Below are 21,127 nucleotides of genomic sequence, written 5' to 3'. Positions count from 1 at the left end.
CCGCTGGTGTAGCCAATTTACGCTAGGGCCTAGTGTCTGAGCTCTGTAAGTCCGCTCCCAAACGCCTAGGACTGACAGTCTTTGGATGCTTTGCCCTGGGGTGAAACAGGTGAGTGGGTCGTCAATTGCCCACTCATTCACCTTTTTCCGTTTCCAACGCTGCTGCTGGTGGTGGTGCCAGTATCTTTTGCCAGTTCGCTTCCTGGCTGAAATCATGCCTCAGATGTCCCTAATGGAAAGGGTAGTTTCTCCCCCCTGGTTGCACTTGCTGCGGTGTGGCAACGCCTGCTACCTCCGCCGGTGTAGCTAGCTTATGCTAGGGCCTTGTGTCTGAGTTCTGTAGGTCTGCTCCCAAACGCCAAGGACTGACAGTGCTTGGATGCTTTGCCCTGGGGTGAAACAGGTGAGCGGGTCGTCAATTGCCCACTCATTCGCCTTTCCCAATTCTGCTGCTGCTGGTGGTGGTGCCAGTGTCTCTCTTCAATGCCAGTTCGCTTCCTGGCTAGTGTCATGCCTCGAATGTCCCTGATGGTGAGGGTAGTTTCTCCCCCCTGGTTGCACTTGCTGAGGTGTGGCAACGCCTGCTACCTCCGCCGGTGTAGCCAGCTTACGCTAGGGCCTTGTGTCTGAGTTCTGGAAGTCCGCTCCCAAACGCCAAGGACTGACAGTCTTTGGATGCTTTGCCCTGGGGTGAAACAGGTGAGCGGGTCGTCAATTGCCCACTCATTCGCCTTTTCCAATTCTGCTGCTGCTGCTGCTGCTGGTGGTGGTGCCAGTGTCTCTTCGATGCCAGTTCGCTTCCTGGCTAGTGTCATGCCTCAAATGTCCCTTATGGTAAGGGCAGTTTCTCCCCCCTGGTTGCACTTGCTGCGGTGTGGCAATGCCTGCTACCTCCGCCAATGTAGCCAGCTTACGCTAGGGCCTTGTGTCTGAGTTCTGGAAGTCCGCTCCCAAACGCCAAGGACTGACAGTGTTTGGATGCTTTGCCCTGGGGTGAAACAGGTGAGCGGGTCGTCAATTGCCCACTCATTCGCCTTTTCCAATGCTGCTGCTGGTGGTGGTGCCAGTGTCTCTTCTCTGCCAGTTCGCTTCCTGGCTAGTGTCATGCCTCAAATGTCCCTTATGGTAAGGGCAGTTTCTCCCCCCTGGTTGCACTTGCTGCGGTGTGGCAACGCCTGCTACCTCCGCCAATGTAGCCAGCTTACGCTAGGGCCTTGTGTCTGAGCTCTGGAAGTCCGCTCCCAAACGCCAAGGACTGACAGTCTTTGGATGCTTTGCCCTGGGGTGAAACAGGTGAGCGGGTTGTCAATTGCCCACTCATTTGCCTTTTCCAATGCTGCTGCTGCTGCTGCTGCTGCTGCTGGTGGTGCCAGCATCTCTTCTCTGCCAGTTCGCTTCCTGGCTAGTGTCATGCCTTAATTGTCCCTTATGGTAAGGGCAGTTTCTCCCCCCTGGCTGCCTCTGTTTGCGGTGTGGCAACGCCTGCTACCTCCGCCGGAGTGGCCAGCTTACGCTAGGGCCTTGTGTCTGAGCTCTGGAAGTCCGCTCCCAAACGCCAAGGACTGACAGTGTTTGGATGCTTTGCCCTGGGGTGAAACAGGTGAGTGGGTCGCCAATTGCCCACTCATTCGCCTTTTCAATGCTGCTGCTGGTGGTGGTGCCAGCATCTCTTCTCTGCCAGTTCGCTTCCTGGCTAGAGTCATGCCCAAAATGTCCCTAGTGGTAAGGGCAGTTTCTCCCCTCTGGCTGCGTCTGTCTGCGGTGTGGCAACGCCTGCTACCTCAGCCGGAGTGGCCAGCTTACGCTAGGGCCTAGTGTCTGAGCTCTGGAAGTCTGCTGCCAAACGTCTAAGACTGACAGTGTTTGGGTGCTTTGCCCTGGGGTGAAACAGGTGAGTGGGTCGCCAATTGCCCACTCATTCGCCTTTCCCAATTCTGCTGCTGCTGCTGCTGCTGGTGGTGCCAGTGTCTCTTCGATGCCAGTTCGCTTCCTGGCTAGTGTCATGAATCAAATGTCCCTAATGGTAAGGGCAGTTTCTCCCCCCTGGCTGCCTCTGTCTGCGGTGTGGCAACGCCTGCTACCTCCGCCGGAGTGGCCAGCTTACGCTAGGGCCTAGTGTCTGAGCTCTGGAAGTCTGCTGCCAAACGTCTAAGACTGACAGTGTTTGGGTGCTTTGCCCTGGGGTGAAACAGGTGAGTGGGTCGCCAATTGCCCACTCATTCGCCTTTCCCAATTCTGCTGCTGCTGCTGCTGCTGGTGGTGCCAGTGTCTCTTCGATGCCAGTTCGCTTCCTGGCTAGTGTCATGAATCAAATGTCCCTAATGGTAAGGGCAGTTTCTCCCCTCTGGCTGCCTCTGTCTGCGGTGTGGCAACGCCTGCTACCTCCGCCGGAGTGGCCAGCTTACGCTAGGGCCTAGTGTCTGAGCTCTGGAAGTCTGCTGCCAAACGTCTAAGACTGACAGTGTTTGGGTGCTTTGCCCTGGGGTGAAACAGGTGAGTGGGTCGCCAATTGCCCACTCATTCGCCTTTCCCAATTCTGCTGCTGCTGCTGCTGCTGGTGGTGCCAGTGTCTCTTCTCTGCCAGTTCGCTTCCTGGCTAGTGTCATGAATCAAATGTCCCTAATGGTAAGGGCAGTTTCTCCCCCCTGGCTGCCTCTGTCTGCGGTGTGGCAACGCCTGCTACCTCCGCCGGAGTGGCCAGCTTACGCTAGGGCCTAGTGTCTGAGCTCTGGAAGTCTGCTGCCAAACGTCTAAGACTGACAGTGTTTGGATGCTTTGCCCTGGGGTGAAACAGGTGAGTGGGTCGCCAATTGCCCACTCATTCGCCTTTTCAATGCTGCTGCTGGTGGTGGTGCCAGCATCTCTTCTCTGCCAGTTCGCTTCCTGGCTAGAGTCATGCCCAAAATGTCCCTAGTGGTAAGGGCAGTTTCTCCCCCCTGGCTGCGTCTGTCTGCGGTGTGGCAACGCCTGCTACCTCCGCCGGAGTGGCCAGCTTACGCTAGGGCCTAGTGTCTGAGCTCTGGAAGTCTGCTGCCAAACGTCTAAGACTGACAGTGTTTGGGTGCTTTGCCCTGGGGTGAAACAGGTGAGTGGGTCGCCAATTGCCCACTCATTCGCCTTTCCCAATTCTGCTGCTGCTGCTGCTGGTGGTGGTGCCAGTGTCTCTTCGATGCCAGTTCGCTTCCTGGCTAGTGTCATGAATCAAATGTCCCTAATGGTAAGGGCAGTTTCTCCCCCCTGGCTGCCTCTGTCTGCGGTGTGGCAACGCCTGCTACCTCCGCCGGAGTGGCCAGCTTACGCTAGGGCCTAGTGTCTGAGCTCTGGAAGTCTGCTGCCAAACGTCTAAGACTGACAGTGTTTGGGTGCTTTGCCCTGGGGTGAAACAGGTGAGTGGGTCGCCAATTGCCCACTCATTCGCCTTTCCCAATTCTGCTGCTGCTGCTGCTGGTGGTGGTGCCAGTGTCTCTTCGATGCCAGTTCGCTTCCTGGCTAGTGTCATGAATCAAATGTCCCTAATGGTAAGGGCAGTTTCTCCCCCCTGGCTGCCTCTGTCTGCGGTGTGGCAACGCCTGCTACCTCCGCCGGAGTGGCCAGCTTACGCTAGGGCCTAGTGTCTGAGCTCTGGAAGTCTGCTGCCAAACGTCTAAGACTGACAGTGTTTGGGTGCTTTGCCCTGGGGTGAAACAGGTGAGTGGGTCGCCAATTGCCCACTCATTCGCCTTTCCAATTTTTCAATGCTGCTGGTGGTGGTGGTGGTGGTGGTGGTGCCAGCATCTCTTCTCTGCCAGTTCGCTTCCTGGCTAGAGTCATGCCCAAAATGTCCCTAATTGTAAGGGCAGTTTCTCCCCCCTGGCTGCCTCTGTCTGCGGTGTGGCAACGCCTGCTACCTCCGCCGGAGTGGCCAGCTTACGCTAGGGCCTTGTGTCTGAGCTCTGGAAGTCTGCTGCCAAACGTCTAAGACTGACAGTGTTTGGGTGCTTTGCCCTGGGGTGAAACAGGTGAGTGGGTCGCCAATTGCCCACTCATTCGCCTTTCCCAATTCTGCTGCTGCTGCTGGTGGTGGTGCCAGTGTCTCTTCTCTGCCAGTTCGCTTCCTGGCTAGTGTCATGAATCAAATGTCCCTAATGGTAAGGGCAGTTTCTCCCCCCTGGCTGCCTCTGTCTGCGGTGTGGCAACGCCTGCTACCTCCGCCGGAGTGGCCAGCTTACGCTAGGGCCTTGTGTCTGAGCTCTGGAAGTCTGCTGCCAAACGTTTAAGACTGACAGTGTTTGGGTGCTTTGCCCTGGGGTGAAACAGGTGAGTGGGTCGCCAATTGCCCACTCATTCGCCTTTCCCAATTCTGCTGCTGCTGCTGCTGCTGGTGGTGGTGCCAGTGTCTCTTCGATGCCAGTTCGCTTCCTGGCTAGTGTCATGAATCAAATGTCCCTAATGGTAAGGCCAGTTTCTCCCCCCTGGCTGCCTCTGTCTGCGGTGTGGCAACGCCTGCTACCTCCGCCGGAGTGGCCAGCTTACGCTAGGGCCTTGTGTCTGAGCTCTGGAAGTCTGCTGCCAAACGTTTAAGACTGACAGTGTTTGGGTGCTTTGCCCTGGGGTGAAACAGGTGAGTGGGTCGCCAATTGCCCACTCATTCGCCTTTTCAGTTTTCAATGCTGCTGCTGGTGGTGGTGCCAGCATCTCTTCTCTGCCAGTTCGCTTCCTGGCTAGAGTCATGCCCAAAATGTCCCTAATGGTAAGGGCAGTTTCTCCCCCCTGGCTGCCTCTGTTTGCGGTGTGGCAACGCCTGCTACCTCCGCCGGAGTGGCCAGCTTACGCTAGGGCCTTGTGTCTGAGCTCTGGAAGTCTGCTGCCAAACGTCTAAGACTGACAGTGTTTGGGTGCTTTGCCCTGGGGTGAAACAGGTGAGCGGGTCGCCAATTGCCCACTCATTTGCCTTTCCCATTTCCTTTTCCATTTCATTATTTTCCTTCTGATACACAACCAACCAAACATAACACACACAATAACACATATAACACATATAACACACAGTGACATCACACATAACACACATACACACACACTTACAATGCACAAAACACAAGGACCTTTTCCTTGTTATTTGCCCTGGCCTTCACTCACTAATAGCATTACATTAACACTATAACTCACACTTCACCCTATAACATTTTTCCATCCACATACCTGCCAACAGACCCAACTTTTTCAGGGACAGTCCTGCTTTTTTCCAGTCCTGTCCCATCTAATTTAGCTAAACTAGGTATGCAAAATGCAAATACACATAGGTAGGTATAGCTCGGTAGGTAACGCTACTATAAACATTTAATAAATATAATCAAGTACTAAATAATAAATCTAACTTTAAAATACATTTAAATAAACCCCTATTTTTTTTAAAAAAAAAACATTAAAATTAAATTATTATTATTTAGACATAATCCATCTTTAACCAAACCAGTGCACTGCTACTAATCTTAAACATAACCGTACATTAACCCTAAGCTATTTTTTAGTTCTTGTCCAACATTTTTCCATCAGCATACCTGCCAACACACCCAAGATTTTGGTGGACAGTCCTGCTATTTTCCAGTCCTGTCCAATAAGTAAGTTGGGTTGTTGCAAAGTATGCCATTGTAAATAGGTAGCAAATGTTAGGCATGTAAAGTGGTCCAAAATCAATTTAAAAATGTAAAATATTCCCTATTCTTTTATTAAACATCTATGGACAGTACACCTCGGTATGTGTGTGCAACTCTATTGGTCGTTTCGGCAGGGGGCTCGCCTGCCATCAACGAATGAAGTGCATTCTGCAGTTCTGCAATTCACTCGTTGATGCCAGACCAGCCCCCTGCCGAAACGACCAATAGAGCTGCACACACGTACCTTCACGGCAGCTGCTGCTGCTGTGATGTGTTATTAACCCCGTATTAACCCCTGCTAGGCAACCAGGAAGAAAACGAAGATTAAACGAGCACGAAGAATGTCCGCGAATATTCGCCCGAAGAGAAGACAGGAACGGGCGAATATTCGCGGAATACGAAGATTTTTTTTTCCCCGAAGACGAGCACGAAGACGAACACGAAGAGCCCCCTGGTGCCCAAGTCTAGTAAATGCTGAATACGGGAGTGAGAAGGGGGGCAGCGCGGGGTAAATGCTGAATACGGGAGTGAGAAGGGGTGCAGCGCGGGGTAAATGCTGAATACGGGAGCGAGAAGGGGTGCAGCGCGGGGTAAATGCTGAATACGGGAGTGAGAAGGGGGAGCGTGGGGTAAATGCTAAATACGGGAGTGAGAAGGGGGCAGCGCGGGGTAAATGCTGAATACGGGAGTGAGAAGGGGGGCAGCGCGGGGTAAATGCTGAATACGGGAGTGAGAAGGGGTGCAGCGCGGGGTAAATGCTGAATACGGGAGTGAGAAGGGGGGCAGCGCGGGGTAAATGCTGAATACGGGAGTGAGAAGGGGTGCAGCGCGGGGTAAATGCTGAATACGGGAGTGAGAAGGGGGCAGCGCGGGGTAAATGCTGAATACGGGAGTGAGAAGGGGTGCAGCGCGGGGTAAATGCTGAATACGGGAGTGAGAAGGGGTGCAGCGCGGGGTAAATGCTGAATACGGTAGTGAGAAGGGGTGCAGCGCGGGGTAAATCCTGAATACGGGAGTGAGAAGGGGGGCAGCGCGGGGTAAATGCTGAATACGGGAGGGTATGGGGAGCCGGTGGAGCGATCGGCACAGTGGAGCAGCAGGTGAGGAGCGGTGAAAGGCGGGAGAGGGAGAGCAGTTAGTAGGGAGTCCCAATAATCCATGCGGGAAATCACGGGGAGCGGTGAGTGTTTTGGGGCGGATTCAGGAGATGTTTCTCAGGTGAAGGCGGAAGGATTCGGGGAGGGACTGGATGTGAGGGATGAAGGAGAGTTAGGTGTGACTCCAAGGCAGCAGATCTGGTCTGTCGGTTGGACGGCTGTTAAGATATATAGATAATAATAGAAAACATTATAGAATCTACATATATAGATACTACGTTACTACGTTATGTGACTTCATCGATAAATGGGCCCGGGGGGGGTTAGAGAAATGGTGGGGAGGCTTTTATCTGGGGCTTTTAAACAGGCTGATGTCATTAAGGACCCTCACCCAGCTCTCCATTAATGGTGACATCACCCGCCTCTTACCGGATGAGGTCAGACCCCAGGAGGAGAGGCGGAGGGACGCGTTAGTAAATTGGAGGGATATATTTATCTAATAGATATATATGCGGGTGATACATACTGTATATACATGAGTTATATATATATTTATCTCATAGATATATATGCGGGTGATATATACCGTATATACATGAGTTATATATATATTTATCTCATAGATATATATGCGGGTGATACATACTGTATATACATGAGTTATATATATATTTATCTAATAGATATATAAGCAGGTGATACATACTGTATATACATGAGTTATATATATATATTTATCTAATAGATATATATGCGGGTGGTATATACTGTATATACATGAGTTATATATATATATTTATCTAATAGATATATATGCGGGTGATATATACCGTATATACATGAGTTATATATATATATTTATCTAATAGATATATATGCGGGTGATATATACCGTATATACATGAGTTATATATATATATTTATCTAATAGATATATATGCGGGTGATATATACCGTATATACATGAGTTATATATATATATTTATCTAATAGATATATATGCGGGTGATATATACCGTATATACATGAGTTATATATATATATTTATCTAATAGATATATATGCGGGTGGTATATACCGTATATACATGAGTTATATATATATTTATCTAATAGATATATAAGCAGGTGATATATACCGTATATACATGAGTTATATATATATTTATCTAATAGATATATATGCGGGTGATACATACTGTATATACATGAGTTATATATATATTTATCTAATAGATATATATGCGGGTGATACATGCTGTATATACATGAGTTATATATATATTTATCTAATAGATATATATGCGGGTGGTATATACTGTATATACATGAGTTATATATATATTTATCTAATAGATATATATGCGGGTGGTATATACTGTATATACATGAGTTATATATATATTTATCTCATAGATATATATGCGGGTGATATATACTGTATATACATGAGTTATATATATATTTATCTAATAGATATATATGCGGGTGATACATACTGTATATACATGAGTTATATATATATATTTATCTAATAGATATATATGCGGGTGGTATATACTGTATATACATGAGTTATATATATATATTTATCTAATAGATATATATGCGGGTGATATATACCGTATATACATGAGTTATATATATATATTTATCTAATAGATATATATGCGGGTGATATATACCGTATATACATGAGTTATATATATATATTTATCTAATAGATATATATGCGGGTGGTATATACCGTATATACATGAGTTATATATATATATTTATCTAATAGATATATATGCGGGTGATATATACCGTATATACATGAGTTATATATATATATTTATCTAATAGATATATATGCGGGTGATATATACCGTATATACATGAGTTATATATATATATTTATCTAATAGATATATATGCGGGTGGTATATACTGTATATACATGAGTTATATATATATTTATCTAATAGATATATAAGCAGGTGATACATACTGTATTTACATGAGTTATATATATATTTATCTAATAGATATATATGCGGGTGGTATATACTGTATATACATGAGTTATATATATATATATTTATCTAATAGATATATATGCGGGTGATATATACTGTATATACATGAGTTATATATATATATTTATCTAATAGATATATATGCGGGTGGTATATACTGTATATACATGAGTTATATATATATATTATCTAATAGATATACTATATGCAGGTGATATATACTGTATATACATGAGTTATATATATATATTATCTAATAGATATATATGCGGGTGATACATGCTGTATATACATGAGTTATATATATATATATTTATCACATAGATATATATGCGGGTGATATATACCGTATATACATGAGTTATATATATATTTATCTCATAGATATTTATGCGGGTGGTATATACCGTATATACATGAGTTATATATATATTTATCTAATAGATATATATGCGGGTGGTATATACCATATATACATGAGTTTTATATATATTTATCACATAGATATATATGCGGGTGATATATACCGTATATACATGAGTTATATATATATTTATCTCATAGATATATATGCGGGTGATACATGCTGTATATACATGAGATATATATATATATTTATCTAATAGATATATATGCAGGTGGTATATACTGTATATACATGAGTTATATATATATTTATCTCATAGATATATATGCGGGTGGTATATACTGTATATACATGAGTTATATATATATTTATCTCATAGATATATATGCGGGTGATATATACTGTATATACATGAGTTTTATATATATTTATCTCATAGATATATATGCGGGTGGTATATACTGTATATACATGAGTTATATATATATTTATCTCATAGATATATATGCGGGTGATACATGCTGTATATACATGAGTTATATATATATTTATCTAATAGATATATATGCGGGTGGTATATACTGTATATACATGAGTTATATATATATATTTATCTCATAGATATATATGCGGGTGATATATACTGTATATACATGAGTTATATGTACATATTTATCTCATAGATATATATGCGGGTGGTATATACTGTATATACATGAGTTATATATATATTTATCTCATAGATATATATGCGGGTGATATATACTGTATATACATGAGTTATATATATATATTTATCTCATAGATATATATGCAGGTGGTATATACTGTATATACATGAGTTTTATATATATTTATCTCATAGATATATATGCGGGTGGTATATACTGTATATACATGAGTTATATATATATTTATCTCATAGATATATATGCGGGTGATATATACTGTATATACATGAGTTTTATATATATTTATCTCATAGATATATATGCGGGTGGTATATACTGTATATACATGAGTTATATATATATTTATCTCATAGATATATATGCGGGTGATACATGCTGTATATACATGAGTTATATATATATTTATCTAATAGATATATATGCGGGTGATATATACTGTATATACATGAGTTATATATATATTTATCTCATAGATATATATGCGGGTGATATATACTGTATATACATGAGTTATATATATATTTATCTCATAGATATATATGCGGGTGGTATATACTGTATATACATGAGTTATATATATATTTATCTCATAGATATATATGCGGGTGATATATACTGTATATACATGAGTTATATGTATATATTTATCTCATAGATATTTATGCGGGTGGTATATACCGTATATACATGAGTTATATATATATTTATCTAATAGATATATATGCGGGTGGTATATACCATATATACATGAGTTTTATATATATTTATCACATAGATATATATGCGGGTGATATATACCGTATATACATGAGTTATATATATATTTATCTCATAGATATATATGCGGGTGATACATGCTGTATATACATGAGATATATATATATATTTATCTAATAGATATATATGCAGGTGGTATATACTGTATATACATGAGTTATATATATATTTATCTCATAGATATATATGCGGGTGGTATATACTGTATATACATGAGTTATATATATATTTATCTCATAGATATATATGCGGGTGATATATACTGTATATACATGAGTTTTATATATATTTATCTCATAGATATATATGCGGGTGGTATATACTGTATATACATGAGTTATATATATATTTATCTCATAGATATATATGCGGGTGATACATGCTGTATATACATGAGTTATATATATATTTATCTAATAGATATATATGCGGGTGGTATATACTGTATATACATGAGTTATATATATATATTTATCTCATAGATATATATGCGGGTGATATATACTGTATATACATGAGTTATATGTATATATTTATCTCATAGATATATATGCGGGTGGTATATACTGTATATACATGAGTTATATATATATTTATCTCATAGATATATATGCCGGTGATATATACTGTATATACATGAGTTATATATATATATTTATCTCATAGATATATATGCAGGTGGTATATACTGTATATACATGAGTTTTATATATATTTATCTCATAGATATATATGCGGGTGGTATATACTGTATATACATGAGTTATATATATATTTATCTCATAGATATATATGCGGGTGGTATATACTGTATATACATGAGTTATATATATATTTATCTAATAGATATATATGGGGTGATACATGCTGTATATACATGAGTTATATATATATTTATCTAATAGATATATATGGGGTGATACATGCTGTATATACATGAGTTATATATATATTTATCTCATAGATATATATGCAGGTGATATATACTGTATATACATGAGTTATATACACCCCATGCTCAGTATTATAGTGCCGTCAGGAGTCGTTGGGGCATCCGTTGTCAGACGTGGGCTCAGAGGGTAGTTATCTGCTGTAGCACATACTGCACCCGTTAAGCAGTGCTGTGTCACTCCACAGGGGCAGAAGAGGTATTTCTGTCAAGGTCTATGTCATGGCAACTTGTGTAGTGCATACATGGACTTGCTACCCGGTAGAGATGGTATGGCCAATTTCAGTATGAAAGGGGTTCATTCGATTTTATAGGCATGTGGTGCCAAAAGGTCTTTTTAACATGAATTTGTCTTTTGAAGCTGGGACTCCAACCCCGGCCCTCCGCAGGGTGTGAAATGTTACAGAGGAGGTGCCGCTATGTCTAGATCCAATGTAAACGGACCGAGTAATCCACCATGCCTGGATCCCGTCATAGACAGTGGATTCTTTGATATGCTAAGCGACCACTAGCAGTCAGGAAAACCATTTCTTCCAGGGTCATATCCAACACATATCAGTAATAACTCGTAGATTCATTATCATACCTCCTTGTGTGCACCTAGAACGGGGAAGGCGCCCCCTACAGAAAGAGTGCAAACATGGCCAGTACAATGTAAGCCGTTTGGGAGAAGATGTGAAGTCCGTGGTATTCAGTCATAAGTAGCAAGTGTGACATATCTATGACTTCATAATTTATAAGAAATTCATAAATGCTAGAATTATCGCCGTGGCGACACAGGAGGGAGAATAAGATGAAAATGAGTTATTTTGATTGAAATGGTTTCACCACATAAAGGGGGGGCACTTATGGTTCCTATAGGTACCCCTTCCCTCCGCTTATACCGCCTCTGGGCCGGCTTGGAAACTCGAGATGAACTGGGAAAGGTATAAAGTTAATGAGAGAAAATCGGTCGGGTCGCCATCTTTCCTCGCCGGAGCCCTACGGACAGAGAAACTGTTACTTTACCATTCAGTGAGTAGTTAGGTTTTCTGTAATTTCTCCTTTTTATTTTATCTGTTGGTGTTAGTAATCTGTTTATCATCTTTTTTGTATGCACTGGGACTATTTTTTGTTCATAATAAATATTCCTTTATTAAGTTCTGCCTTTGTCTGGTAAAGACTCGCGTTACCTGATGAGGCCGTTTTATCGGTAATTTGGAATCATGTAATTATTGGGTTATAATATACTGTGTGGGTTTTTAGTATAATTCGCTGGGGGGGCGAGGACCCCATTTATGAATTGTCTTGGTGGTGGCAGCGTTATTTTGATATTAGTTATATTATTATAGTTAATTGCGGGTAGTATTAGGGGTGGATATTTTTGTTTTTATCACTATTTCCAGTCTAGGGCAGACAGACAGTGAATTTTAACCCTTTTACCACCAGAACCAAGTCACGCGCACGCTTGGAGTAGGGTGCGTTCCTGACAGTCTATGCAGCAAGTGTCTATTAACCTCTTCACTGCTGGTTGTTTGCAGACCTCCCTGGGATCCGTGTAGAAGCCGGTTACCCCAGAACATGTATTTTTACTAATAACTCCGGGATAAAAACCTGGAAACAGCAAAACCGCTCGTGGAGCGAGGACAAGTAACTTGTCGTAGCGGAAGAGAGATCGGGGTTATTTATAGCCGAGGGGAAGAGGGCAGATTGCGCTCCAGAGAGAGCGGGGCTTCTGGATCCGCTGATACCCCGCCTTAACCCTTCCTGTGCTGGGGAGCACCCTGCTTTACAAATGGTGACAGTAACTCTGCGCTCTCCCGAGAATGATTTCAACGTGAACAGCAGATAAGAATCGTTCAGTAAGAGCCCCGGACCTTATGTGGCTTCCAGGAGCCGTATGTCTATCCCGCGCATGTTTAAATCCCCTCACTGTATTACCCTCTACCACCTCTGCTGGGTGGCTGTTCCTTCTCAGTAAAGTAAAACTTCCTTCCGTTCCATCTCAGTCTCTGATCCTCTAGTGTTAGATTCCGGTCTCTCGTTGGAACTTTTCTCCTCCTTTCAAACAAACGTCCATCCTGCCCATTCTCAAACGTACATTCCAGCCATTATATACATTTTAATACAGCGCGGTCCCTGTCTGTATATAACCGGCACTGAGTGATGGGAGTTAGTGTCAGTGCGGGGGCAGCATAGTCTCTGTCTGTATATAACCGGCACTGAGTGATGGGAGTTAGTGTCAGTCCGGGGGGGAGCGGTCTGTCTGTATATAACCGGCACTGAGTGATGGGAGTTAGTGTCAGTGCGGGGGCAGCATAGTCTCTGTCTGTATATAATCGGCACTGAGTGATGGGAGTTAGTGTCAGTGCGGGGGGGAGCAGCCTCTGTCTGTATATAATCGGCACTGAGTGATGGGCGTTAGTGTCAGTGCGGGGGGGAGCAGCCTCTGTCTGTATATAATCGGCACTGAGTGATGGGCGTTAGTGTCAGTGCGGGGGGGAGCAGCCTCTGTCTGTATATAATCGGCACTGAGTGATGGGCGTTAGTGTCAGTGCGGGGGAGCACGGCCTCTGTATATAATCGGCACTGAGTGATGGGCGTTAGTGTCAGTGCGGGGGGGCGTGGTCTCTGTCTGTATATAATCGGCACTGAGTGATGGGAGTTAGTGTCAGTGCGGGGGAGCACGGCCTCTGTATAAAACCGGCACTGAGTGATGGGAGTTAGTGTCAGTGCGGGGGGGAGCGGCCTCTGTCTGTATATAACCGGCACTGAGTGATGGGCGTTAGTGTCAGTGCGGGGGGGCAGAGCGGCCTCTGTCTGTATATAACCGGCACTGAGTGATGGGAGTTAGTGTCAGTGCGGGGGGGAGCGGCCTCTGTCTGTATAAAACCGGCACTGAGTGATGGGAGTTAGTGTCAGTGCGGGGGCGTAGACCGGCCTCTGTCTGACGCACATGTGTCGTGACATTTATAATCGGCCGGCGCACTAATCCTACAAATTGCCCCGCCGGGGGCCGGGGGTGGGGAATTCCTTGGCGTCAGGCGCAGGTCCGAGTTTCGCACGGTTGTTCTGTAAATGGATTATCGTAATCCGATGAATGACACCATTATCTGCCGGCCTCGGCGCCCACACATCAGGGTGCGATGGAGAAACTGGAAGCATTTCCATTAACAGTTTGATGTAGGAAGCACGGAGTGAAAGTCAACCTCCCCATTTATCCCAGTAAGAACCAGTAACCATTCACCCTTTGCACGCCAGAGGGGCAGGCGAACCTCCTCCACCTGGCAGCCTGGTCCCTTCTGGTGGGCACGCTCCGACGTGCGGGGGCATTTCCCGTGGTATATGTACTATATGTGTATATACAGCCAACGCCGCTCCTGGCTCCATATCCCCCATCACGTAAATCCACGCAGAGCCAGCCGTGCGATAATAACGGCCCCCGCTTCCTGCTATTAATCGCCCCTTATCCCTCTTATCATGTTCCGGGCGTTACTTACCCCGCCGCTCCTCCCTGTCACCCCCTCACTGTGTCCATTACACGGGATTAACTCTTTCACGGATATTACTGCATTAATATCGCCGTTCCATCTATCGATATAGCACCAGCAGAGACTGTAGCGCTGTAACAAGAGTGGGACGGGGAGAAGACGGAGATGGCCCGCTGAGCTTACAATCTATTAGCAGGCTGAGAGCGGATGAGACAGGAGAGGGGCTGCTGGCTTCTTCTGGAGTGGGAAGGGGTGATAATGGAGAGAGCGCGGGTGGTGGGCAGAGGAAAGAGGGCAGGAGGGTATTTGGAGAGCAGAGATATAGGGGGCGCGGGGCAGTAGATCAGGACTGGCGCAGGGGCAGCAGATGGAGAGCCAGGGGGTATAAAAGTGAGTGTGGCAGAGGCACTCAGGACGGATTGGAGTGAGGAGAGGCAGGAGAGGGGAAGGCCAGTAAGTGGGGAGCTGCAGTAGTCCAGGTGGGGAATCACAAGGGAATGGATTAGGAGTTGGGCTGCAGGTATTCCAGCGCATGTCCGTCTCTCCATCTACCTGGAGAGAACCGCATTACCGACCCGCCGGGACCATTCATGCGACGGCGTAATTATTACGTAGCTTCCGGGTACAAAATGTCAAATAATACTACAATACAATGTATATTCTGGATACAAGACTTCTAATTAATGAACTTAAAGCCGGTCATTGCCACAGCAGAAGCTCATTACAGCCAAAGAAGTACAGCAATAGTGTTTGTCCCGCAGGATTATTCATACTTATTGAATTATTTCTTCCGTTCTTCACATGCTGATTGTTGTTGATTGGTGAAGGCCGCCTATTTAACGTGTCGTTTATAAAGCCGTTCCCTGCTGTTTCTATACACATTATCGGGGCTTTTAGGGCTGAAGGACCACAGAGGGGCATCAGGGGAGGAGAGAGGGGCACAGGGGAGAAGGGCACAGGGGAGGAGAAAGGGGCACAGGGGAGGAGAGAGGGACACAGGGGAGAAGGGCACAGGGGAGGAGAGAGGGGCACAGGGGAGAAGGGCACAGGGGAGGAGAGGGGGCACAGGAGAGGAGGGCACAGGGGAGAAGGGCACAGGTCCATAAAATGTCCATAAAATTCTCTTTTATGGACAGAAACCCAAATTCTACCCAATTGCCTTTTCTGCTCCATTTACGGGATTGCTTTCTGCCCGAGATTTGAATTGTAAATAATTATGAATCCATTTCTTTGTAGGCAATGGAGAGCAAGCTGCTGATTGGAGGGAAGAATATCATGGACCATACCAATGAGCAGCAGAAAATGCTGGAGATCAAACGTCAGGAAATAGCCGAGCAGGTGAGACAGCGAAGGACAACCCGGCGCGTTCCACTGCAGTCCTCCGGAGCAGGCCTTTCTGGTGGCTCGTGGCGAGCGGCCGCTCACCTGGCTGATTAGGAGCCGGGTTGGAGGATTGTATGGAAACCTGATTATTATTATTATTATATTTCCCAAACGCTCACCGTTTAATACATTCTGCAGAAACGCAGAGAGCGAGAGATTCAGCAGCAGATGCTCCTGAGAGATGAGGAGACCGTGGAGCTGCGGGGCACCTACACGTCTCTGCAGCAAGAAGTGGAGATGAAGACCAAGAAACTCAAGAAGGTGAGTGCCGGTCTCCACTCCAGCGGTCCGAGCGACTCCCCAACATCCGAGTCTCTATAACTTCCGAATGAAGATGAATCCCGAATCCAAAGCTGTGGCCCTCAGAGGCTTCCGAGTCACCATTAATAACGCCAATAGCTGAAGCTCTGGAGCGCTAGAAGCGCGTCAGTTATTGTTACTTTGTTACTTTGTTTAAATAAATTCAGGAAAACTCCTATATATATATAATCTCTTATAATATATAATAATATCTGAGTATTATTTTAATGTCAGATCCTAAAGATTGGGTTTGGCGGCAACAGTGTGGACGAAAAGTATACTTTTTCTTAAATCGGTAGATGAATGAAAGCTGAGGTTTAGCATTAATAAATGCAATTATATGCAACTGTAAAGCTGAGGTTTAGCATTAATAAATGCAAATATATGCAACTGTAAAGCAATTTATACTTGGGTAACATTTATGTATAATATCTGGATTATTACTGGATGGTATTGAAGCATCAGGGAGCATGATCTGGGGAGCTGACTCTAAGACCTCTATACACTCATCGGTTCGTGGCCATTTAAGATGAAATATTCCCCCCCATGGGAAGCCCCCGCAGCTACGGGTTAAACAGGGAAGGGCGTTGTATGCAGTGAGGGCTGTAAAGCTCTGGAGTTTGCTGTTCTGTGAATAGATCGGATCCTCTTTATGGCGCAGAAGGGTATTTGTGGCTTTGTGTTTTGGTGTAAATGCTGGATGTGTTGGGGTAAAAAGCCGATTCCCTACTGAGTTATGAAAAAGCTTTTCTGGAGAAGGAGGGTAAGAACCTTAAGACACAAGGACTTCGTCTGGATACGTAAATATGGTGGACGTTCCTGTGGACGTTCCTGTGTACTTTATCGTTAAATCCTCCTGAAAGCCCCCGGCCCTCCCCGGCCCTCCCCAGTGAAGGAGACGCGGAGATATTCGCTGGGATGTTTTAGTAAATGCCGGTGGTAAGGGAACTCACCGCTTACCGTTTCCCGTTCCAGCTCTATGCCAAGCTACAAGCCGTGAAGGGCGAGATTCAGGACCAGCACGATGAGTACGTCCGGGTGAGGCAAGACCTGGAGCAGGCGCAGAACGAGCAGACGCGGGAGCTCAAATTCAAGTGAGTCCGGGCAGGTCCTGTCCCCCCTTTCAGTACCACGGACAGAGGCAGAATGGGTTATTGTGTCCTGAGACGACCCCTGTTGGTTACCCGTTCCCTGGGTCACCTCAGTACCCATCCCCCATACCATCATCTGCTCCACCACAGGCCCTTCGCCTTCCTCTCCCTCTGTCTTCGTTCAGCAGGCAATAAAAAGCTGCCCCCAGAAAGCGCGTCATCGCTAACACGGCTCAGTGCTCTTACCTCTGTCGCTATTGCTCCTATGATGCAGGTTATGCTTTATTATTTATTGATATATATAGCGCCATCATATTCCGCAGTGCTGTACAACGGCCATAGAGGACGTAGCGAGTAGTGCATCGCATAACAATTCGGACAGAAACAAACGGTAAGGTGGGCTCTGGGCAAAGGAGCATACAATCTAGAAGGTGTTTGGGTATCTTAGCGATGGACCCGCCACACAGGTGATCGTTACGGCTTGCGGTATAATAAACGCGGTCACATGACACGTACCGGCGCACGATAGGAATAGGAAAGGAGGTCCCCCCCCGGACAGTCTAAGTATCTCTAACTTCTTAGGGCGGTCTTCATGCAGCAATAAGCGCGTTGTTTGTTAGAACGCCGTCTGTTCAGATTATGAACGTTATTTTACAGACCCCCCTCAGTAGCCGCTGGGGCCGCTTCCTCGGCCAAAACCCCCTAATAAACCGACCCGACTCCTCAGCCGGGTGACCGGAATACTTTCTCTCATCTCCAGGTACCTGATCATCGAAAACTTTATCCCCCCCGAAGAGAAGAATAAGATCATGAACAGACTTTTCTACGATTCCGAGGAGGATCAGTGGAAGTTCCAGCCGCTCGTCCCACCAGGAAAGTGAGTTTCCAGGGCTGGTGAATAACACGCGCCCCGCCGTATTTAGTGATATTTTCAGTCTGTTCCCGCGAGTGGCTCCATTAGCAAACGTCCTCATTGAGAATGTTAAAGTGAAGCTGAACTGAACGCTCTTCTTCTTGGTGTGAAACAAATGTTTCTGTGCTTCTTCTTGGTATAGCGCCAGTGGAGGTGGCAGCAGAATGAAGAGACGTCCGTTGTCTGCGGTGGGATACAAGAGACCAATCAGCCAGTATGCCAGGGTTGCCATGGTGATGGGGTATCATCCCAGGTACCGGGTGAGTTATGATCATCAAACCTTCTTGAAAATGATTTATGACGTAATATTTTATTGTAGTCCCAAAAAGCAAAGCTCCCATCGAGTGACTACCCAACCAGGAGACTGCGCGGGCGAGGAGACTGCTCCTCAAATATATGTAACTGGACTGTTCCTTCCTTGAAAGGCTGAGAACATCATGTTCCTTGAGTTGGATCTGACACCTCCTGCCGTCTTTGAGATGGACTTCTCTAAGGACCGAGCTGAACAAGACCCACGAGCCGTACACCTGGAGAGGCTGACGCGCTTGGACAATCTGATGGAGCGCCCGGCTGCAGCTCGAGTCCGGAAATCCAGGTCCTGGTAAGTGCGTTGTGCCCCTGTGGGAGAAAGTGCAGGTGCCATATACGTATGGGCAAGGCTACACTATAGATGGGTGGAAAGGGAAACAATCTGTGCCTATGGGAATTGCGCATGCTGAGCCCTAACTGTCCTGGCATAGCTGGCCAAAGAAACACAGTTTTCCACCTCTTTTAGAAGATGAGCAAATCATTTTCTGTCCACTTCTAGAGCACAAAGATTTCTGGGTTCTAACTTTGTTTGGACACTTGGGTTGGTGCTTCATAACAAGTGGTGAGCTGAGGTTCTTCTGTATGTGGTGACATAAGTATTGTTGTCAATGTTTTAGCCAGTTGAACTCTTCCTGTATCACACGTGTCTTTTGAGATGTTAACGAGGGCACATCTACAGTGATTCAATATGCCTGTTGAATGCAAAATTTTAGTTCAGTTTCTCTCTGCCCACCATCCTGCATGGATGGGGTAATCGGTGGTGCGCTGGGTTATGTTGGACCTTTAGGTGGCAGGTTAGTCTTGGAAAGTGTTGCATTGTATGTTGGGCTGTCACTCATTTATTGTATGTTACTGTGTTTTTCGCTCTTATTAAATATCTGTTAAAGTAGACGAACCTTTGTGAGATATATTTTTATATTTGGTTTAAACACCACACTGTAAACACCCGATTTAGGGCATAACCCCCATATATAAATATCTCTTTATCTATCTGTATCTCAGCTCTGGCCGAGGTCCACCATACAGCTTATAGCTTATCCTATAGCTGACATCCATTCTTTGATGGGACTCCAAACCTTACGACTGTTTCTCTGTCCCCAGGTGCCAGCAGGCGCGGCTTCTCCCGTCTTCGTCCACGCACATCTCCCTGTCCTCCAACAGCCAAAGGCGTCCCTTGTCCCCTACAGACGAGTGACGCCGGCTCTCCTTCACAGCTCCACACAAAGCGCGACTTCTTACACCACGCCGCTTCGCTAAAAAACCAGACTGAGAAGCAGACGCCGGGTCTTCACCGCCGTCAGTCTGCTCAACTCCGCCTGGAGCTGAGACCTCAACCGAGGAACGTAGGAACAATTAATTATTTAAGGAAATCCCATATTTATTTATTTATGTCAAGGGGCCTTGCTGCCCGTTTGCTGCACTTTTTCTTTTTTCCATGTCGGCAGAAGGGTGATCACGTTTTAGGTTTGAAAAGTAACAGATCCCACGAGATCCAGAGGATTTATTGTTGGAAGAGAAGCTTGCATCAGTGGTGATGTCGGTGGGAATATTGCTGATGGGGAGCTTGGTAAGAGGTTTCGCCGGACAATAATTCTGGCCGAGCTGACCGCCATGTAATGGAGATCCGGGTCTGACACCTCCAAGTGTTGCAATGTCCCTCTCACTTCGATAGGCTTATATCTGCCAATGTACATAAGCAGGAGCACAAACATAACATATCTCTTAGTGCTCCTGGTGGGCCATACCATATGCAACAGTTTCTCAAACTTCATGTCTCCAGTGCCTTAACGGAAAGGCTTGGACCATACAAACCCCCGCTCAGAAGAAGATGCATCTAATCCTCCTTTTAGGAAACTTCATACCCCGTTGTCTTGTGGTGGCAAATCCTACTTTAGAAATATCCTTGTTAACCATGAAGGGTCTTGGTATTGGGTCTGGTCTGGCTGGCATCCTCGGTGACTAAAATGAATGCTTGGCCTCCAATGCGGCTAAAACTGTTCATCCACGGACCATAATCCAAGGACCATTCTCCCTGCTCTTATTACCTTCTTTTGACTCCAGTTCTGTCCTTTCAAAGCTAATACCGGTGATTACAATACGTTAGTTGGGTCGGTGGAGAACAA

General features: G+C 45.3%; 1 protein-coding gene across 1 annotated transcript in view; it reads left to right on the top strand.

Annotated features, from left to right (window-relative positions):
- KIF3C (kinesin family member 3C) overlaps nt 1-20,514 on the top strand; it is a 36,721-nt gene extending 16,207 nt beyond the window's left edge. The window contains exons 2-8 of the mRNA XM_053461304.1: nt 16,245-16,346; nt 16,530-16,652; nt 17,667-17,785; nt 18,543-18,659; nt 18,838-18,955; nt 19,121-19,296; nt 20,106-20,514. Coding sequence (XP_053317279.1) covers nt 16,245-16,346; nt 16,530-16,652; nt 17,667-17,785; nt 18,543-18,659; nt 18,838-18,955; nt 19,121-19,296; nt 20,106-20,199 — 849 coding nt within the window. The 3' untranslated portion in view covers nt 20,200-20,514. The remainder of the gene's footprint in view (nt 1-16,244; nt 16,347-16,529; nt 16,653-17,666; nt 17,786-18,542; nt 18,660-18,837; nt 18,956-19,120; nt 19,297-20,105) is intronic.
- The last annotated feature ends 613 nt before the right edge of the window (nt 20,515-21,127 follow it).

Source organism: Spea bombifrons, chromosome 3 (genome assembly GCF_027358695.1).
Source record: "Spea bombifrons isolate aSpeBom1 chromosome 3, aSpeBom1.2.pri, whole genome shotgun sequence".
Taxonomy (NCBI): domain Eukaryota; kingdom Metazoa; phylum Chordata; class Amphibia; order Anura; family Pelobatidae; genus Spea; species Spea bombifrons.
This window is presented reverse-complemented; position numbering and strand designations above follow the sequence as displayed.